The 18,588-nt window shown below is 32.3% G+C and overlaps 1 protein-coding gene across 1 annotated transcript in view; it reads left to right on the top strand.

Moving 5' to 3' along the window:
* Mettl5 (Methyltransferase like 5) overlaps positions 1–10,831 on the top strand; it is an 85,088-nt gene extending 74,257 nt beyond the window's left edge. Inside the window, exons 4-6 of the mRNA XM_090394151.1 lie at positions 2,089–2,273; positions 5,727–5,809; positions 8,360–10,831. Coding sequence (XP_090250277.1) covers positions 2,089–2,273; positions 5,727–5,809; positions 8,360–8,542 — 451 coding nt within the window. The 3' untranslated portion in view covers positions 8,543–10,831. The remainder of the gene's footprint in view (positions 1–2,088; positions 2,274–5,726; positions 5,810–8,359) is intronic.
* The last annotated feature ends 7,757 nt before the right edge of the window (positions 10,832–18,588 follow it).

Genomic DNA, 18,588 nt, shown 5'->3' with positions numbered 1-18,588 from the left:
GTCAAATTTCGTGTAGCTGGAGCCGGCTTGTCAAGCTTGAATGAGTGATATAAAACATTTCCTTGTGAAACTAATATGAAAAACTTCATTGAAGAATTAGTTCATGTCTGAATGTGTTATCTCACTACGTATATGTAAAAATCAAGACCGAGTCTTTTAAGAACTATTTTAATCCTCTGATAAATATTGGTGATGCTTGTTAAGTGTTTGATAAATTCAAATTTATGAATATTTCTCTGAGACTAAAAAAAATTAACTTTTAAGTGTTTTGCTGAATATTGATGTTGTTTAAAGTGAAACTAGGTTGAAATCCTAACGGATGAAAATTGTGAAAGCCTTATATATAAGTTCTAGCAGTAAATGATGCACTTAGCTGAGTAGAACCTTAATACTTTATTGAATGTATAAATCATTTTCTAATTGTATTGATCTTAATAGAGTTCTTGTTTCTTATGTAAGAATAATTTTGTGAGAGAATTAAATATCTTGTTTAACTTGATTCTTGTGTTTATATCTCCATACTTTTATACCTTTTATACCTCCATACTTTTCTGGTTGAATATCATCTACTTCAGCCTGCCTTTCCACATTTCAAATTTTTGATGGCTTTTTGTACTTCAAGTATTGATATATACTCCTCTTTGCATTCCTCTTGAAATATTTTTAGGTTTATACCTCCAAACTTTTCTAGTTGAATATCATCTACTTCAGCCTGCCTTTCCACATTTCAAATTTTTGATGGCTTTTTGTACTTCAAGTATTGATATATACTCCTCTTTGCATTCCTCTTGAAATATTTTTAGGTTTATATCTCCATACTTTTCTGGTTGAATATCATCTACTTCAGCCTGCCTTTCCACATTTCAAATTTTTGATGGCTTTTTGTACTTCAAGTATTTGATATATACTCCTCTTTGCATTCCTCTTGAAATATTTTTAGTATGGTTTTGTCACTGCTTGGTTCATTTAAGTCTTTCAAAGTAATTATTCCAGGCATCTAAGATATCCATGTCTTCAGGTTTCATGTCACCTATATCATCTTTGATTCCTTTTTATAGTATTCTTTCTTCCATTTCTAATCTCCTTCAATAGCTTCCAGAACATTTTGCTACCTTGTTGATATTTATTTTCCTTACTCTTACCATAGTCTTCCTATGAATTTTTTCTAGCAAATAATGCCGACTTATTTGCTAGAAACTTTTGGTATGCTTTCTTTTTTTCCTGGACAAGACTACTTTTTTAACTCCTTGTGTTCACCATGGTGTTTGCTAACAACTTCACCACATACCTCTCTAACCTATCAGTGTCTTTTACACTGAGACTCCAAGGTTTGGTTCTTGCTCTCAATTTGTTTTATTTTTTTTCTTCAGTAATGTTTGTATAATTGAGTCTACAGTTTATCTGTATAAGCTGCTCAACTTGAATTCTTTTTAAAATTTTCTTTTAAATAAATGTTCTATCAGACACTTTGTATATAGCTTATCCATATTTAAAAAACAATGAATTTCTCATTTGTTATTTTTTAAAGTTATAAGTTTATTAATTAAAATAAGAATGACATTCCATATAGTCATCTTGCGGCTTCTGTTATATAAAAGGACTAAAAGTTTGACTATGTAAGAAATAATTTAACAGCTTCCAATGTCTTGTGAGTTAGAAAATTCAGCTACTTGCCTGATTTTGAATAACAGATCAAGAAAGTAACATTTAAGGAAGGAATTATATATCAGGCTCCTCTCTTACATTTGACCTCAACAATATTCATGATGTCTGGCCTCACATCAGGATGCTGATTAAAAAAACCATTGATATCTGAATGTGCCATATATCAACTGGAAAAAAAAAAAAAAGCTTCAGAAGATATCAGAATGGTAGTTGTCATTGTGATGGAATTAAAACTTGAAAAAAGAGAGAGAGAATTTGGGGATGCAGTCATATACAAAATCAGCAGTGTTTGGTACCTGGTGGTTGACAATGACTATATGGAATTGCGTTCTTTTATTAGCTAATCTGTTTCAGACACACTTGAAGGTTTGTTTATTTATTTAATCTTCCTTTTAAATAACTGATTTTTTTATAACCACATAGAATGTGTCTAGGTATTGACATTGATGAAGATGCCCTTAATACAGCTAGAAGAAACTGTGTAGAATTGGAAATTAATAACATAGATTTTATCCAGATGAACATGATACATACTTTTCCTGAGAGATGGAACAAATCAATTGACATAGTAATTATGAATCCTCCATTTGGAACAAAAAATAATAAAGGTATTAATATATATATTTGTTTAAATTTTCATTTGCTTGCATCTAATGATTTATGCATTATATGAATATCAATTAAGCTAGCAACTCAAATTGCAAATTCTCAAAGCCACCTTTAGCTCTACATTTTGCATCCAAAGGTGCAGTTCTTTAGACTTTGATTGTACCTTTTCATTTGTAGTGTACTTAATTATTTCTAAAGAAATTAATAATTGCAAATCTTCATTTTTTTTAAACAGGATTTGTTTTTAATTTCTAGTCCCATATTACAAGTATTCCATTTAAACTGTATTACAGTAAGCTCAAAAGCACAACTAATGAGAAATTTACAGAAGGAATATTACATATAATATGCTGTTTACAGTACAATAACATTTTCATAACCATTACAAGCTTCAGGGTGTCAAGCGTTAGAAGTTTTTTTTTGTGCTTGTAAACTTGAACCTGTCTTGGCCTGTTCTCGATATTTTAAAATAGTTTTTTTACTGCCCAAAAGACACACACACACACACACTCTGTTTGAACAAAACCCATCACTCTCATCATCATATACATCTAATCCACTTATTACATACATACACTGGGAATTTGCACTTAATGCAGATATGTGAAGGTATGCATTCTTTAAAATATACTGTAGATTTTGTTTTGCTAGAATTTTCATCAGTCTCAATTTCTATATTTTAATTTATATTTGTATCTTCAGTGGAAGTTTCAAAGTTTTGTGCTTGTAGTTTTCTATATTGGAAAAATTTTCAGGTTGAATGCTTTCCATGCGTCTTTTAAATCTTCATCTAACAAAACATTGTTTACCTGGTGTGAAAATTAATAGTTGTGCTGCTGTAAGGTGAAAGAATTAATTTTTTTAGCTAGACTAATGACCTGAGAGGCAAGAAATATTGCATGAGAGAGGATGTGAAGGAATTATTCAAAGAAGCAAAAAAGAAGAGCAAGGGGGTTAAAATTGTAAGTTTCCTCCTTCATGACCTGAGGAAAAGGGTGACAGTTTATATATGCAAAGTATGTAATCTAATAAATAAAAATGTATGAATCTCTCAATTTTAATCACTAGTTCAAACACTAATTAATATTTTGAATTTAAAAACACATCACTTTAAACCAACAATTAAAATTTATTGAAAAAATTAAACTTAGTTTCTTTTACTACAACAGTTTTTGAAAGTTTTAGTTATGGTAGTGAGAATTTTGTTGCTGTTTTCTGTCTATTAGCTTATTAATTCTTGGATGAATTTAAGTCATAGTTAAACGGAGCGGTTTGTCTGTTTTGTTAATAAGCACAGTGATGACAGAAAATAGTTTCACAAATATCTGGTGGAAAAACAAAGAAGAAATCTCATTGATATTTCATATAAATTCGGATATTCATTTTTCATTCTTATCCAGAATTTTGAATTACTCATAGAATTAAAAGTACTTTCTAGTCCTGTGTCCGATGATAATTCAAAAGTGGAAGGATTTCTTCATGGGAAAGGGCTGTCTCTTGGTGTTCAACAAAGGTTCGCATATTTTGCCTCCGGGGATCCTCATGTTCGGGATAAAACTTTTCAAACGACATCTTCAAGTGGGCTGCAATAATATCTGAAACTGAATTCTGTGAAATAGAAATCATCTGCTTCCATAATATAATCTGAGTACAACTGAAACATTTCATTATTTCTTTCTGTAATCATATTAAACCAGAGTTTGAGTTTCTTTTTGAATGATTCAACCTTGTTCCAGGCATTAAATTTTGTTGTATCTGGACCTTGAAGTTTTAATTCAACTCGTTTATGTAAGAAAATATATCGCTGAGATATGCCAACCTGACTACCCATTTCTTATCCTGAAAAGAATGGGACATGTCACTTTTCTTAATAATTAGAAATAGCTCAGCTTCCTTTCAGAGTTCATATAACCTCTCATGAACTTCCGAATGTTGAAAGATTTCGATGTCTGTAAATTTCCGATTACTCATGAATACCTCCATGTTTAAAAATACGCTGCTTTGTCACTGACATTTCCTACATGATGTTATTTAGGTGCTTCGGGTCTGCATATAACATTTTGAACTTTTTGTTACATTCACTAATATTATATTCTCCTCAGAATATTTCCACTATAAAATATTTATTCATGAAAAATGACATTTCAGAAGAACCTCTCGTGGCCAGGTATAATTGATGCCAGGGCCAGGCAGTTGAGAAACCCCTATCTATAATGAGTCGACTGAGCCAAAAAAAAAATTGTATTTGTTCACAGCCTACTGTAGGATGCCCAGCAGATATGACCACCATGTTACTCTTAATATCATATGTTTAGAAGACGTGTTTTGACAAAGTTGCAGCTTGTAACTTTTCATATGCTAAAAATATTAAAGATTTGAGTTAATTAGTAAGCTTTTAAATAATGAAAAGTTTTAGCGACTAAACACATTTCTTTTCTATCAGCTGAATCATGTTATTATGTCCCTCAGCCAATGGCTAGTGGTTCTTTACATCAGCTTTCATTTTCAGCTGCAAAGCCTTGTTCCTACAGTAGGCTTTGTGTTTGTTGGTCAGTTTCTTTCGTGTAAAACAAAATTTAACTTGTACGTATTGTAACAATTAAAAAAAAAAAGGTTGAATAATTTATAAGCATATAAAAGGATATCACCTGTAAATCGTTGGTGTGCCATCAAAATTCTTGGATATGCCACCTATGCCATAGGAGATTGATGTACTGAATATTGTGACAGTACTACTTGATTAGGTTTCTGCTATTACTAATTCCCTATCAGCAGTTTTCTTCCAAATGAATCTTATTTGGTTCAGGACTCCAGTATTGTTAGATGTTATATTTCCAGTTTTGCATGTCTGACTACATCAATCCGAGCCTAGTTTTAGGTCTTTTTCCTGCCATCATGGTATTAAATAAAATGTTTTGCTAGCATTTCCTCTCATTCTGTTTTAATATCTATACCACCTTATATTAACTCTCCTCATACATTTTTGAATGTTAACAATGCCAAGTTATTTCCTAGCATCTTCATTTTTCATGATTTTGTCATTAATGCCATCTCTTTACTTTATTTTTCTTAGAACTCTCATATGTGGTCTCCAATATTTGATAAACTGTTTTATTTCTTAGCTCTCAGATCCATAAATTAAAATTGGCTTAAATTTAATGCTAGCTTAAGTGTTTTGACTAATTTCCCTGTTATCCTGTATAAATCTATTCACTTCAATCTTCTATCTTATTCTGTTCCAAAAATATTTTCATCTTTAATTTTGCTATCTTTGCTCAATATTCTTCACTAAATAATCAAGTATTAGTATTTTACTTGTTCCTTTATATCTTTACAGGTCTCCATTGATAATACAGTACTTTATCTTTTATATCTTTTCTTTTATTATTAGGAAGAGACAGCTATTTGAAAACTTAATGTTTAACTTCATTTACTTGTGTTTTGTTTTCTAGGAATTGATATGGTTTTTCTGAAATCAGCATTACTGATGGCTAAAGAAGCAGTTTATAGCTTACATAAAACATCTACGAGGGAAGTGAGTATGAATCTTTTAATTGCAGAAGTGTATATTGGATAGAAATCAAGTGTTATAATAATAATAATAGTGTTGTTACTATAATAATAATAATAACCCCCCCCCCCCCCATCTTCTGGACTGGTAGGCCGGTTCTCCTTGAATTCTAATGACTCGACACTCAGGGTAGCCCGAGTTTCAAAACGTTTCAAATAACTTGGCAAAAACATTACAAAAAATACTAGTCTATTTTATCATTTACTACCATAAAATATATGCAGATCTATTATAAAAAGTTAAGATTTATCAAAACTTAGTCATGTAAACACTTATAGACCGTTCATGGTGCCATTTACAGTCGAGAAATGTAAACAAATATAAAGATGCGGTATTAAATCACCACTACGTAAAATTAGCTATTAATTAATTATTTAAATTTATTTAATTAGAATAAAATAATTTTATAACAATTCATTCATTAGCGTATAGGCTAGGCTGTCGATTACAATTACCACTATAAAGCAATTATATTGCTGCTGCTTTATTATCATTGCATAGATCATTACACCTGTAAATAAATGTTTTTTTTTTTTCACATTATCTTTTCATTTTTGATCTAGTGTTAGTAATGCATATAACATCGACAGTGTTTTGTATCATATAAGACAATATTGATGTAGGTACTAACTGACATAGAAATTCATCCTGTAAACAGACAATGTAAACTTACGGTATCGATAAATACAGTACAATACTGGAAATGTATTTTCTCTTCCTTATGATTTTCTTCAATAACATTTTATTTTCTCTAGCTTACTTTATTTTAAGAATATATTATACTAGGGGGCTCTGATGCCTACAGCGCCCAACCCCAGTGTTCCAGACTGGTAGGCTGGTTCTCCTTGAATTCCAATGACTCGACACTCAGGGTAGCCCCTGAGTTTCAAATAACTTGACAAAAACGTTACAGCATACATCCGTTTCCAATTTCAGTTTATCATTTTATAGTATAGAGTAGATATTCATACATTCTACATATAAAATATGTAGAAAGTTTTGTTAATTGACTGTTTGTTATTGGTAAGGCTTAACTTAACTATTAATAGTTGTTTTTTTTTGGGGGGGGGGTCAAAAGTTATGTGGATTTTCAAACAACGCGGGGGGTATCTAACCCCCCACGTTGTTTAAGATTCAACTGTATGTGTGTGTGTATATTTATTATTAAGTCTTGTTAAAGTTATTTTTACTAGAACCTTACTATAATTAGACTATGATGCTCTACATCATGTAGATGCAGTTCACACATGTTGATTATACCAGTTTCTGTTCTTGTTTAATTTGAAAGTCATACTTAAGATACGCTTGATACTAGGGAGAAACTTTTATGCTAATAAAAATACATATGTAAATTAACAAGGAATAATATATTATTCCTTGTTAGCCGAAGGGAAATGATATGCTTATCAAAGCCACACATAGGATGATGTCATCACCATGGGCTATATTAAATTGAATTTTTTTTGAATGATATAAAACTTTTTGGTAGTAATTCTAATTAGTATTCCCAATTAACATTCTTTTCTACTTCTTGGTTTCTCATATTAGGCAATTGTTTGTCTGTAACATTTTCAAGGATTTAAAGTCTTTTGCCCATCTCCTCCTGGATCTTCCCCTCGAATGGTGAATATCTATTCTTTTATAGTCTGCGAGCTGTCTTAGGATTTCATTCCATGCAGCTTCCGCTCATCTTTTATCTTGTTCTCCCCCAGTCCATGTTTCACTGCCATATTTCAGAATTGTTTGAATATTGCTTTATATAGTTTTGTGTTGTTTGAGACATCTGTTCAAAGTTCCGATAACTGCTAGGAATTTTTGTTTTTTTATATGCAATGTCAGTTTCTCCATTGTCACTTATGTAATTTCCTAGATATTTAAATTTGTTCACTTGTTCTTTTACTTTGTTTACCTTGAAATGCTATTATTGATTTCTTTTTATTTATTGAAATTTTCTTGTCATACTGTTTTATTGTTTTGTTCAATATGTGTAGATTTTTCTGTAATTGGTCTTCATTTTCAGCAAAAATAAATTGATATCAGCATACAAAAGGCTGGTTAATTCTTTATTTCCTCCACTCTCTTGAAATTTTTTTCCATATATATACACACACACTGAATAATATTGGTGATAATCCACTCCCTTGAATGAGACCTCTATTCGTTTTAATTTTTATGAGAATTAACATTCTCATATATCAAATTGTGTAATTGAAAGAGATTAAAAAACTCACCAAGTTATGCAAGTACATCTTTAAATGATATCTACCTGCTGCATCAAGTGCAGTCATGGCATTCCCGTAGATAAGGAAAAAATATGTATGGAAAGCGAAGAAAAATATATAAAAAAAAATAAGAAATGTCCCTGTTTTTAAACATGCACTTGAAATACATTATTCAAAATTCTGAATTTATGTTATTTTTATAACTTTTCAGTCTTCAGCATCACATTATTATGCCAGAGTTAATTTAAAAAGGTGTAATGTTTCTAATATTTTTCTTCTTTTTTTCATATAGCATATTAAGAAAAAGGCACAAGAGTGGGAAGTGGATATTGAATTTTTAGCCCAACTGAAATTTGATTTGCCAAGATCATATCATTCTCATAAAAAAGATTCTGTGGATATTGAGGTAGACTTCATCAGATTTTCATTTCCAGACATTCAGAAAGAGATTTCTTCAAGGACATCCATTTTATGACACTAAAAAGCTCTTTATACTTGAAATTTGTAGAATTATTTATGCATAGATTTCAGAGATTGTATATAATCAATCTTGGTCATATTGGATAGTGTAGAGTAGGCTGTCAAAAATACATGAGTGGTGAGTTAAGGTGACATATATAGTATAGGTATTTAAGAACAGCTTTAACAAAAATCTTCTTAAAAGTGACATTAACATTATTACACATATGTATAATACAGCAGTAGTGAAGAAAACTTTACTTTTTACAAGTCAGAAGTATCAAACGTTACGTACATTTGTCCTTCAAGCATTCCATTGCAGTTATTTTTTCTCATTGAAAAAGAGACTCAACTTTCTTCGGATTCACATATAATTCCGAGCTACAAATCTGGGAAGTTTTTATACAACGAATAATAGTATTCAATTTTTTTAAAAAAAATAATATACTTTCTACTATAAGCTAGGAACAATGCATGAAAAGATGCAGTGAATCAAATGGAGCTGCTTTGTCATAAGCAGATAATTGTTAGTGCACAAGTTGACTGTGATAATGTACTTGAATTTTAGTACTGTATTGCATGCCCAACTTGTGGATCATGTAGTGAATGGCTGACTCCTTTAGTATATAACTGAATCTGACATCTAAAATTAATAAACTGTTTATTTTGAAAGTGCAGTAAATGTGAGTCATTTGTAACTCTGGTTTTAGTCTAATATTCTTAACATTTATACCACTAAAAATAATAAAAGAGCCTGTCATTAAGTGCTGATCAGTTTTGAAGGTATTATACATGTCAGTCAGCTTTCTTACTGGGCACTCACTGCAAGTGGTGGCTCCTGATTTTCTAACTATACAACTAATGCTGGGGTCCTACAAGGCTTTGTTCTTTTGCCCACCTTCTATATATATAAATGACAACTCTTTTTGTTACCTACTGATTTTTCCAGTTACTCTTCTTTCATAAGCAAGACTAAGGATGACCTTATGATTGTTACTGCCCATGAACTTTTATCCTTTGGTAGGGTACAGAGCTCATAATGTTGTAGGTGACCTTCATGATGGCACGTAATTAGCAATGACCACACTAAGCAAGTCCATGTGAAAGTACAAATATAAATATTACACATGCAAGATTATTGAGACATTGTTTGGTTACAGAGCATTAGTAAAAAAAAGACAAAATGGAAGGAAGCATTAATAGTTCCTATTAAAATCAACTTTGAAATACAGTTGACTCTCACTACAAACTCAGACAACAAGAATAGTTTGTTATAGTGAATTTTTTTTTTTTTAACACAGCTTTGTACCCAAGGGACTTTTCAGTAACATATTGTAGTTAAGAATTTGTTATAAGCAAAAGTACTGTATTGTCTTATAATATTTATTTATGGAAACAATGTGATAGTTATTTCATCCTAAATTAAATTATCACAACTGTTGTTTTCAGTTGTTGGATAGTGTATTTATTCTATAACAAAGAAGTTGTGGGCTCAAATCTCAACTTAGGCATGGTTGTTTATTAATGGTGAACATAAGGTTCAGGTCACACTTGAGTAAATAAAAATAAAAGTTGTGAGAACATGAGGCAGTTACAACTATTAGTTGATGTTTTAAGGATACTTGTGACATAAAGACTGAATAATATATGCACGTAAACACAAGAAAGATATTTAATTAACCAAATATTTGTAGTACCACTGAAGATGGTCTGCTATTTCCAGACCGAAATATTTGGTTAATTAAATACCTTTCTTGTGTTTACGTGCATATATCATTCATAACTATTAGTTATAAAATAATTGTATATTGTATGTATTTAATGTCAGGATGGCATCATTTATATAGGAAGACCTAAGAAATGTCCAATCTTCAAGATCTGTTAATTGTAGCTTAAGAATTTGAATACTTTTACTGACGTATTTTATCAAAAAGAGGAGAAGGGAGAAAAAAAGAGCTCTCCTTAAATCCTGTTACTATTCTGACAAAGGTTTCTAGAGTCTTGCACTGTTGGTTACTTAAGATTGGTAACTGAGGTTATCAGTAGACTTAGATTTTTACAATAAGGGAGCCTGATCAGGCTTCCTTATTGTGCCTTCAGTAAGGTGGTGAAATTTGCCAACTGATAAAGGTCAGCCATCTAGTTTGTTTAGTGAATGTTTTTAGGTGGGAGATGAATTTTATCACCAGGTGTCAGACCAGTGCTCTACTTAACAGAGACCTGAAGTGGCTTAAAAAGTTATAGGTTTGATCTGTAGCCCAGGTTTCTTGATTATGTAAAAAAATACAAAATGTGTTAGCTTCCAGTTTGAAAATTATTATTTTTAAATGTATTATTGTAGAATTTTCATCAAGATATCATAGGCATCTTCCATTTTGTCCATAATAGGGCAGCTCACGGATGAAAAGAACTTTGTGTACACACGCACAGAACTCACAGGTGAAAGAATTTATCTTTGCGGTGGGGAGAAAAGATGAAAGCTCTACAAAGTTTTTTTTTTTATGTGCTCTAGATATATATAAAGTAATAGAAACAACATGATGCTATTATAATGTATATGCTGCCATATCAGTGTGTTTTTCACAGAAAAGTAAGATGCATTTCATTTAATATAAATAATACATTATATAATAATTTGGCTCTTTCTAGATTACTGGCATCCCAAAAGTCAAATGCTAGCCTTTTTATTGAATCTATGAAGTGGTCAAATTTACTTTACAAGATAGGCTGCAGTAATGAGGCCAGCATACTTTTCAATTAGAAATCATTTAAAAGTGAAATTTTAAACTACCTCTTATTTTTTTTATTTCACATGTGAAAGGATGCAGTCCTTACAGTTTGAGTGATGTGTTGCTGATTAGCACTTACAGTGAACATACACTTAACAAAATTAGTCCATACTGGTTTTATAGCCTCTTACTTCACATATCACAATAACAATTTCAAGAAATGAAAAATTCAAAAACATGTGAGACATGGTCAGACTTTCAAACCATGCGTCGAGTAATAGTAGTTTACAAATTTCTGTCACTTTTATGATGGTGATTTTGGGAGTCACATAAAAAAAATAACTTCTTGTAGATAAGCTTGATTATACATAGCTTTTAATTTTTCAGGAAATGACAACATATACTAGAATATTAATTAAAAACTTTAATCAGTATCTTCCTATATTTTGGCAATGTTACATTGCCATCTTCAGGGATCACAAAAACAATATATGCATTCAGGCACTCACACTAAGCAACTGAAGTAGGTCTTAGAGTCCTAAAGGTGCCCTCTAGCAGGCTAAATTTTCATTAGGTTATGATGTTAGCATGTAAGCTACCTAAATTTGTTGAGATTAGGCAACGTATACTAGAATTCAAGGAACAATTACACCGCCGCAAGTACCAAAGATTGTTCCTTGAATCAGCCTCAGCTCTGAAATACATTATGCATCATGTGGAAGTGACATGCAAGAGAGAAAAAAAGTTCCAGAATTCCTCACCGGGGGCAGGTACTGTCTGATATATGTAGATGTAGTAATTTTTCTGTGTGTGTGAGGAGAAAAGCTAACTGGCTGTACTGTTCGAGGGGCTGCCATCCCCAGTATGCTGTAAACTCCATCCTTTGCACAGTGTGTTCAGCAGCTTGTAGGAACTGATGTGCACATGCTGCCTTATGCTGTTAAGTTATCAGGATAATTTTGAGAAATCCCCAGAGCCAGAAGTCACAGGGGATTTAGATCAGGTGAACGAGGTGGCCATGCAGTGGAAAACACATTGCTAATCATTCTGGCTTCCATGCAAAGAACCTCCTGTACAGATCAACCAATGTTTGGAGGGGTCCCATCCTGTGTGAAAATGACTAAATCATCTGTGCACAGCTACTGTAGCTGTTGCACAACAAAATTGTTTATCATATTGCAATAACCGAGCAGGTCACAGGACCCGACTGGTGAATGGAAGAAGACTCAATGAAGAATTGCGATGGTGCAATGATAAATGGAGCTATAAACTTGCACCAGACAGTAACTTTGGCTGAATGGAAAGGAATTTGTTGAATTGCATGCAGGTTTTCCATAGGCTATACCTAGCAATGGTGGGTATTCACATCTCTGTTCAGGTGAAAGTGAGCCTCACACAAAATCATCCATGGACACTCGCGCAAGGAACAGTATTGGGAATGTCAGTTGAATTTCAAATTCCTGTGGATGTAGCTCCTGGTCAAGTTATCTTGAATGAGCAGAAATGTAGAATCTTCTATAGAATTTTCCAGACAGTGGTAAGGCACATTAATGTGTCTTGATACAGCATATACACTGCTGGAACCAATGAAGTTGCTACACTAGCAGTAGCAACGTCATTCAGCTGTGAATTGATTGGTTTGTGACCTCTGCTAGGTCTAACACCCAAAAATCCAGTTTCCTCAAAATGATTAATCATTTGTTGCAAAGAACATGAAGATAGTGGACCTCATCAACATTCTTTAGGTGATGAAATTCATGGAGTGCAGGAACAGCATTGCAATTGTTTAGGTAGTATAGCTTCACGAGCAAAGCACATTGGGACAAGGTTAGTGCCATCACTGTGGACAGTATTAACCACAATGAAGGGAGAAAAAAAAAATCTTGCATCCATCTTTTTAAACCCTCCTAGTTGTGTGATATGTAAATTCCGAGTATTTGCTATTTACAATGCCCCTGGTGGTGAATTTTGGAACTATTCCCCCTCCCCTTTTGCACAATGTATGTCTGCAAAGTTTTGCAGCATTTGGATCCCTGGATAGTGCCCTGCAAGGCCTTAGTTTGCTTGGTGATTATAATTAAATCAATAGCAATAACTACCTATTAAAAGATTCTTTTACCAGCTCACTTACCCTTTGTACTTTTAAGCTGACAGGAAAAGGTAATCGGAATGAATCTATGGAAAAGGTAAAACGAAAATGACAAAATATAATACATGTAACACTCTGGAATATAAGAGGAATAGCATATAAAGAAATAGAATTAGACCAAATATTAAAATAGCAGTAATCACTGAAACAAAAAAATTAAAAGGAACCATGAGAACCGAAAATTTTAATGTGATATACAGTGGAGTTGACAGAGACCAAAGAGCACAAGCAGGAGTCATGATTTGGATTTATAACACCCTTTCAAAACAGTTAAAACACTATAAATTATGGAATGAAAGAATAATAGAAGCTAGAATAAAAATAGATAGAGGTTATTTAACAATAATTGGTTTATTCCCAGAAGAAGGAAGAGAACAAGACAATATTGAATTTTATAATCAGCTACAAAAAATATATAAAATGATTATGTAATTTTAGCAGGAGACTTAAATGCAAGAATTTGAAACACGAAAATTAATAATAATATAGGAACATATGGAGAGCATACTCTAAACAGGAATGGTAAAAAAATTGATTGAATTTGTAGTTTATAATAACCTAAAATAATGAATTCTTTCTATAAACATAAAGACATACATAAATATACTTGGGCAGCAAGAGGATGAAAATCAATATTAGATTATTTTATCTTAAATGAAAAGACAAAGTTTTTGTTAGATGTTAGAGTTCACAGAAGATATGAAATTAGCAGTGACCACTTCTTCGTTAAAATAAAATTAAGATTACCACCTAAATGGCTACAAGTAACAAGAACAAAGAAAATTTAAAACATTTGTTTATAAAACTAGATTATACAATGGCTATATGAACAAAGAATTAACCAATATCTAGATAAAATAAAACAAAATGAAGATATGGAAATAGTATCGTTTTTATATTAAGCCATTCTAAATGCAGAAACAAATGAAAGACCAAAAAATTGAATTAAAGGAAAAAACTGAAGATATAATCAAAATGAAAAAAGAAGCTTATAATAAATGGTTAAGTAGTAAAAGATTAGAATATAAGAGAATACAGAAATTAAAATACAAAAAATTAGAATATAAAAGAATAGCTAAAAGAGAATCATGGAACAAATTTGTTTCTAATTTAGAAATAAATTTGTGCTTTTGTTCAAACATTGGGTCTTATTTTATTTATATAAAATAAGACCCAATGCATATAAGATTTTGAAACACAAATGCAGATTCTAAAGAAAACATAAAATTAAACACGCTTCTTTTTGCCGGCAACCAAATAATAATTACAAATTCTGAAGATAACTTACAGAAAGCTATCTTAGATCTAAATGAGATAGCCAAAGATTATGGTATGATAATATCAACAGAAAAATCAAAAACTATGGCCTTTAAAAGACAAGATCCAGCAAGAACTAAGATAGTAATAGATAACAAGATCTTAGAATAGGTGAATTCATTTAACTACCTAGGATGTATGATCACATATGAAAAAGATATAAACGTAAAAATTGCAAAATATTTAAAAATAACAGGTGTAATTTAAAATATTTAAAACAAACCATACTAAAAGTATACAATACATTAGCCATACCAGTCTTATTGTATTGAAGTGAAATCTGGACAATAAAACAAAAAGACAAAGATTAATAACAGTAGAAATGAAATTTATGAGAAAAACTGCAAGGTATACTTATTCTCTATTTGATCACAAACGAAATGAAGAAATTATGAAAGAATTAAACGAAGAATCAGTAACAGAAAAAATTAAAAAATATAAACATAAATGGATGGAACAAGTTCAAAGAATGAAAATAGAAAGAGTACCAAAACAAGCCATTAGGAAAAAGAAACCAGGATGTCCTAAGATTCAACAATGACGTCCCCTTTGCACTCCCAGGCTTTCTGACAACTTAAGATCACCCTGGAGACTAATTATTTTGTAGAACATTTCTAGCATTGACACCACATGTTTTAGACATGAGCTTAATGAAATAAGCATAACCTAAGGGTTTCATAAGTTGCCAAATTTACATCGTCAGGGGTACTAGAAAAGTTGTAAACAAGAAAGACTAGAAACAATTAATTACTCATAGCAAATGTTAACAGAACTTAAATGGTACATACAATCAAGTAACCAGTACAAAAAAACATTAAATTAATTACTCTATATGCACTGGAACAAGGCCAGTTGCTGCTGTCACATGTTGTCCACAGTAGTTACATTTTTAATGAAAGCAGACCAGAGTTTGTGTAGCATTAAACCTTGATTTTTGTTACATTGTGGGGGGGATCTCTAGTATTTCAGAGGCATCCTTGAACTTTCTTGTAAAACAATTATGATCAATATATGACATTTTTGTTTCTTGCCTAACCACTCGATGGCCTGTGTTTGTTGAATGGGATGCCAAATCTGATTTATGCTATTTTCTTTTTTTGATGTCTTTTGCATGTTCAGACATGTGAATCCCTCCTGACATTTCTGTTTGGTCTACATAGCAAATGCTCCAAGAGCAATGAATCTTACAGATGCCTAGTTTTTTCACAAGATGATGTGGAGGTTTTGGTAGATGTAAAAACCTGAGGCTATATATAATGGCAAAAAGGCCACTTTAATGTTATAAATACTGAGCAGCATTATCACTTTATAACACACCTTTCATATATAAAAATGAATATGTATACCATTACATATTAATTTTTATATATGAAAACTTTGGTTTTACATGAAAATCATCTTCTATTAAATGTAAAAAAAAAAAAAATCTTGTGGCTGGTTTTGTCATTCAGGAGTTATTGATTTGTTGTCATCAGTTGCTTCTTTTTGTCTCTTAGGAGGTTTAAAAAACCTATCCAACATTGACTGAATCTGTCGTTTCCTTAACACCCCTCCTAACGGGATTAAAGACATTGGTGGCTCTAGAAACAACACCTTGATTTGGATGCCACTTGTTAACCAATTCTTGCAATTCGTCCCAGTGCTGCAAGATTTTTTTTACATCACTTGTTGGAATTGTTCCCTTTTTGTTGCTATCTTCTTCGTCCTCTGAAGGCATTTCCTTTTCCTCCTTATCCCTTTCTTTTTCCTGCTCTCTTCTTAACTCCTGTAGCTCTTCAGTGGTCAGCTCAACATTGTGCTCCTCTATGTCTGCTTCATCAACTTCCAAATGCATGGTCTTGCCCAGGGAGACAACTGTATCTACAATTTCACTTTTAAGTCCTTCCAATGCAATTCCTTGGACACAGTTGGGCCATAACTTTTTCCAGGCTGATTTTAGAGTTCTCACAGAAACATCTTCCCATGCCTGACCATAAGATGCAAACAATGAATACTGAAATGATTCTTCCAGAATTCCCTGAGGGTTAATTCTGTGTCGGTGATAACTTTGAAACATCTTTGGAAAAGAGCTTTGGTATAAAGCTTTTTGAAGTTGGAAATAACATATTGATCCATTGGTTGTAGGAGTGGTGTGGTAGTAGGAGGCAAGAACTTAATTTTGATGACATTAAACCATTCATTCACATCTTCTTCCAGCTATAGTGGATGTGCTGGAGCATTGTCCATTATAAGAAGAACTTTCTCAGGCAGACCCTTTTCTTGTAGATACCGTTTCACTGTGGGAGCAAAGATCTGTCATCCACTCACAGAAGAATTGCCTGGTTACCCAGGCTCTGCTGTTACCTCACCACATAACGCTGAGTTTGTGCCTGTTACATTTCTGCTTTTTAAAGACTAGAATTTTCAGAGTGGTAAATCAACAATGGTTTTATCTTCAGGTCACCACTGGCATTGGCACAAAAAAGCAAAGTTGGCCTGTCTTTCATTGGCTTGTGTCCTGGCAATGCCATTTCCTCAGTGATGAACATTCTCCTAGGCATTTTCTGTAAGAAAATACCCAGTTACACAGTTGAAAACTTGTTCTGGTCTGTAACCTTCTGACTCCATCAGTTTCTGAAATTCCTTCATGAACCTTTCAACAGCTTCTTTGTCAGCATTAGCACCTTCTCCATGTCTAACAACACTATGGATACCGATTCTATTCTTGAATTTCTCAAACCATCCTTTGCTAGCTTTAAACTTTTTGCCAATGTCTTTGCTACTACTAGTGAATGGCAAGTTCTGTGAAAGATTTTTCTAAATAGTTTGAACTTGTAAACAGATCGTGTTTTGAGATACACTATCTCCTTTCAGCTGCATGTCATTAATCCAGATGAGTAGTAAAGTTTCCATTTCTTCGAGATGACACGATAGATATTCCTTTGGTCACATCCAGTTACTTATAAAAATCTGCTTTCTTGACAACTGTAGCTATGGTGGGTTTGGACAAGTCATACTGCTTGCACAGATCACTTTGCCTGACTCCTTTCTCATAATTTTCCACAATCTCTTTCTTAATTTATATTGTGATTTTCTTCTTCTCTTCTTTCTTAGTTTGCTTTGGTCCCATGTTGAAAATAATACGCTGATCAGTGAAATGATGCTTATCTGGTAGATTATTCAGAAAATACACGTGAAGTGACAATAAAGCACGTCACTTATAAAAAAGAAATACACACAGTACACGTAATAAATACAAACCTAAAAAAATCTCCACAAAGTGTATTTGTTTACACAAATACCGAAATAGATACACAAAAATGCAAATACGTGCAGCATTCATTATATTTCAATAAACACAACTTAGTAACAACAATCGTTACACTAGAGACGGTTCAGCATGAGCTCAGCTAAACGTGCATAAAAAAGTTTAAAAGAGTATTTGAAAAGAAAAGCATCAGGGTTCGTATCTCGAGCGGTTTGTAAGTCAAGGTAACTCTGTATTAGTATTTCTTTTCCAGATTAATGTGCTCCCTGAAATTTCTTGGGGAGTCAACTATATTATAGAAGATTTGTGGAATCATCTACCATTTTGAGTTAATTTTAATGCTGATGCGTGTTTTGATGTTTCTGAAATAACAGCTATCTGAAACTGAAATGAGAATAAGTAATTTATTAATTAAATTAATTATTTTGCAAATGTTTTGCCAGTTAAAGCTAGCATAATCAAATGTATTATTTGATAAGGCATTATTATTATTATTTCGGGCGACTCCAGGAGTCCTTAGACTCATCGAGGGAGGCCCTAAACATCATGTCCACACAGCTATGCGATTACATTCTCACAGTATCTATCATACCTTGTCTTGAACTCGTTCACCGTCATAG

The sequence above is a fragment of the Typopeltis vanoorti genome, chromosome 6 (assembly GCF_054136105.1).
Source record: "Typopeltis vanoorti isolate ZY-2024b chromosome 6, IOZ_Tvanoo_1.0, whole genome shotgun sequence".
In the NCBI taxonomy this organism is placed as follows: Eukaryota; Metazoa; Arthropoda; class Arachnida; order Uropygi; family Thelyphonidae; genus Typopeltis; species Typopeltis vanoorti.
The sequence above is the reverse complement of the archived record's forward strand: the minus strand, read 5'-3'. Positions and strand labels throughout refer to the sequence as shown.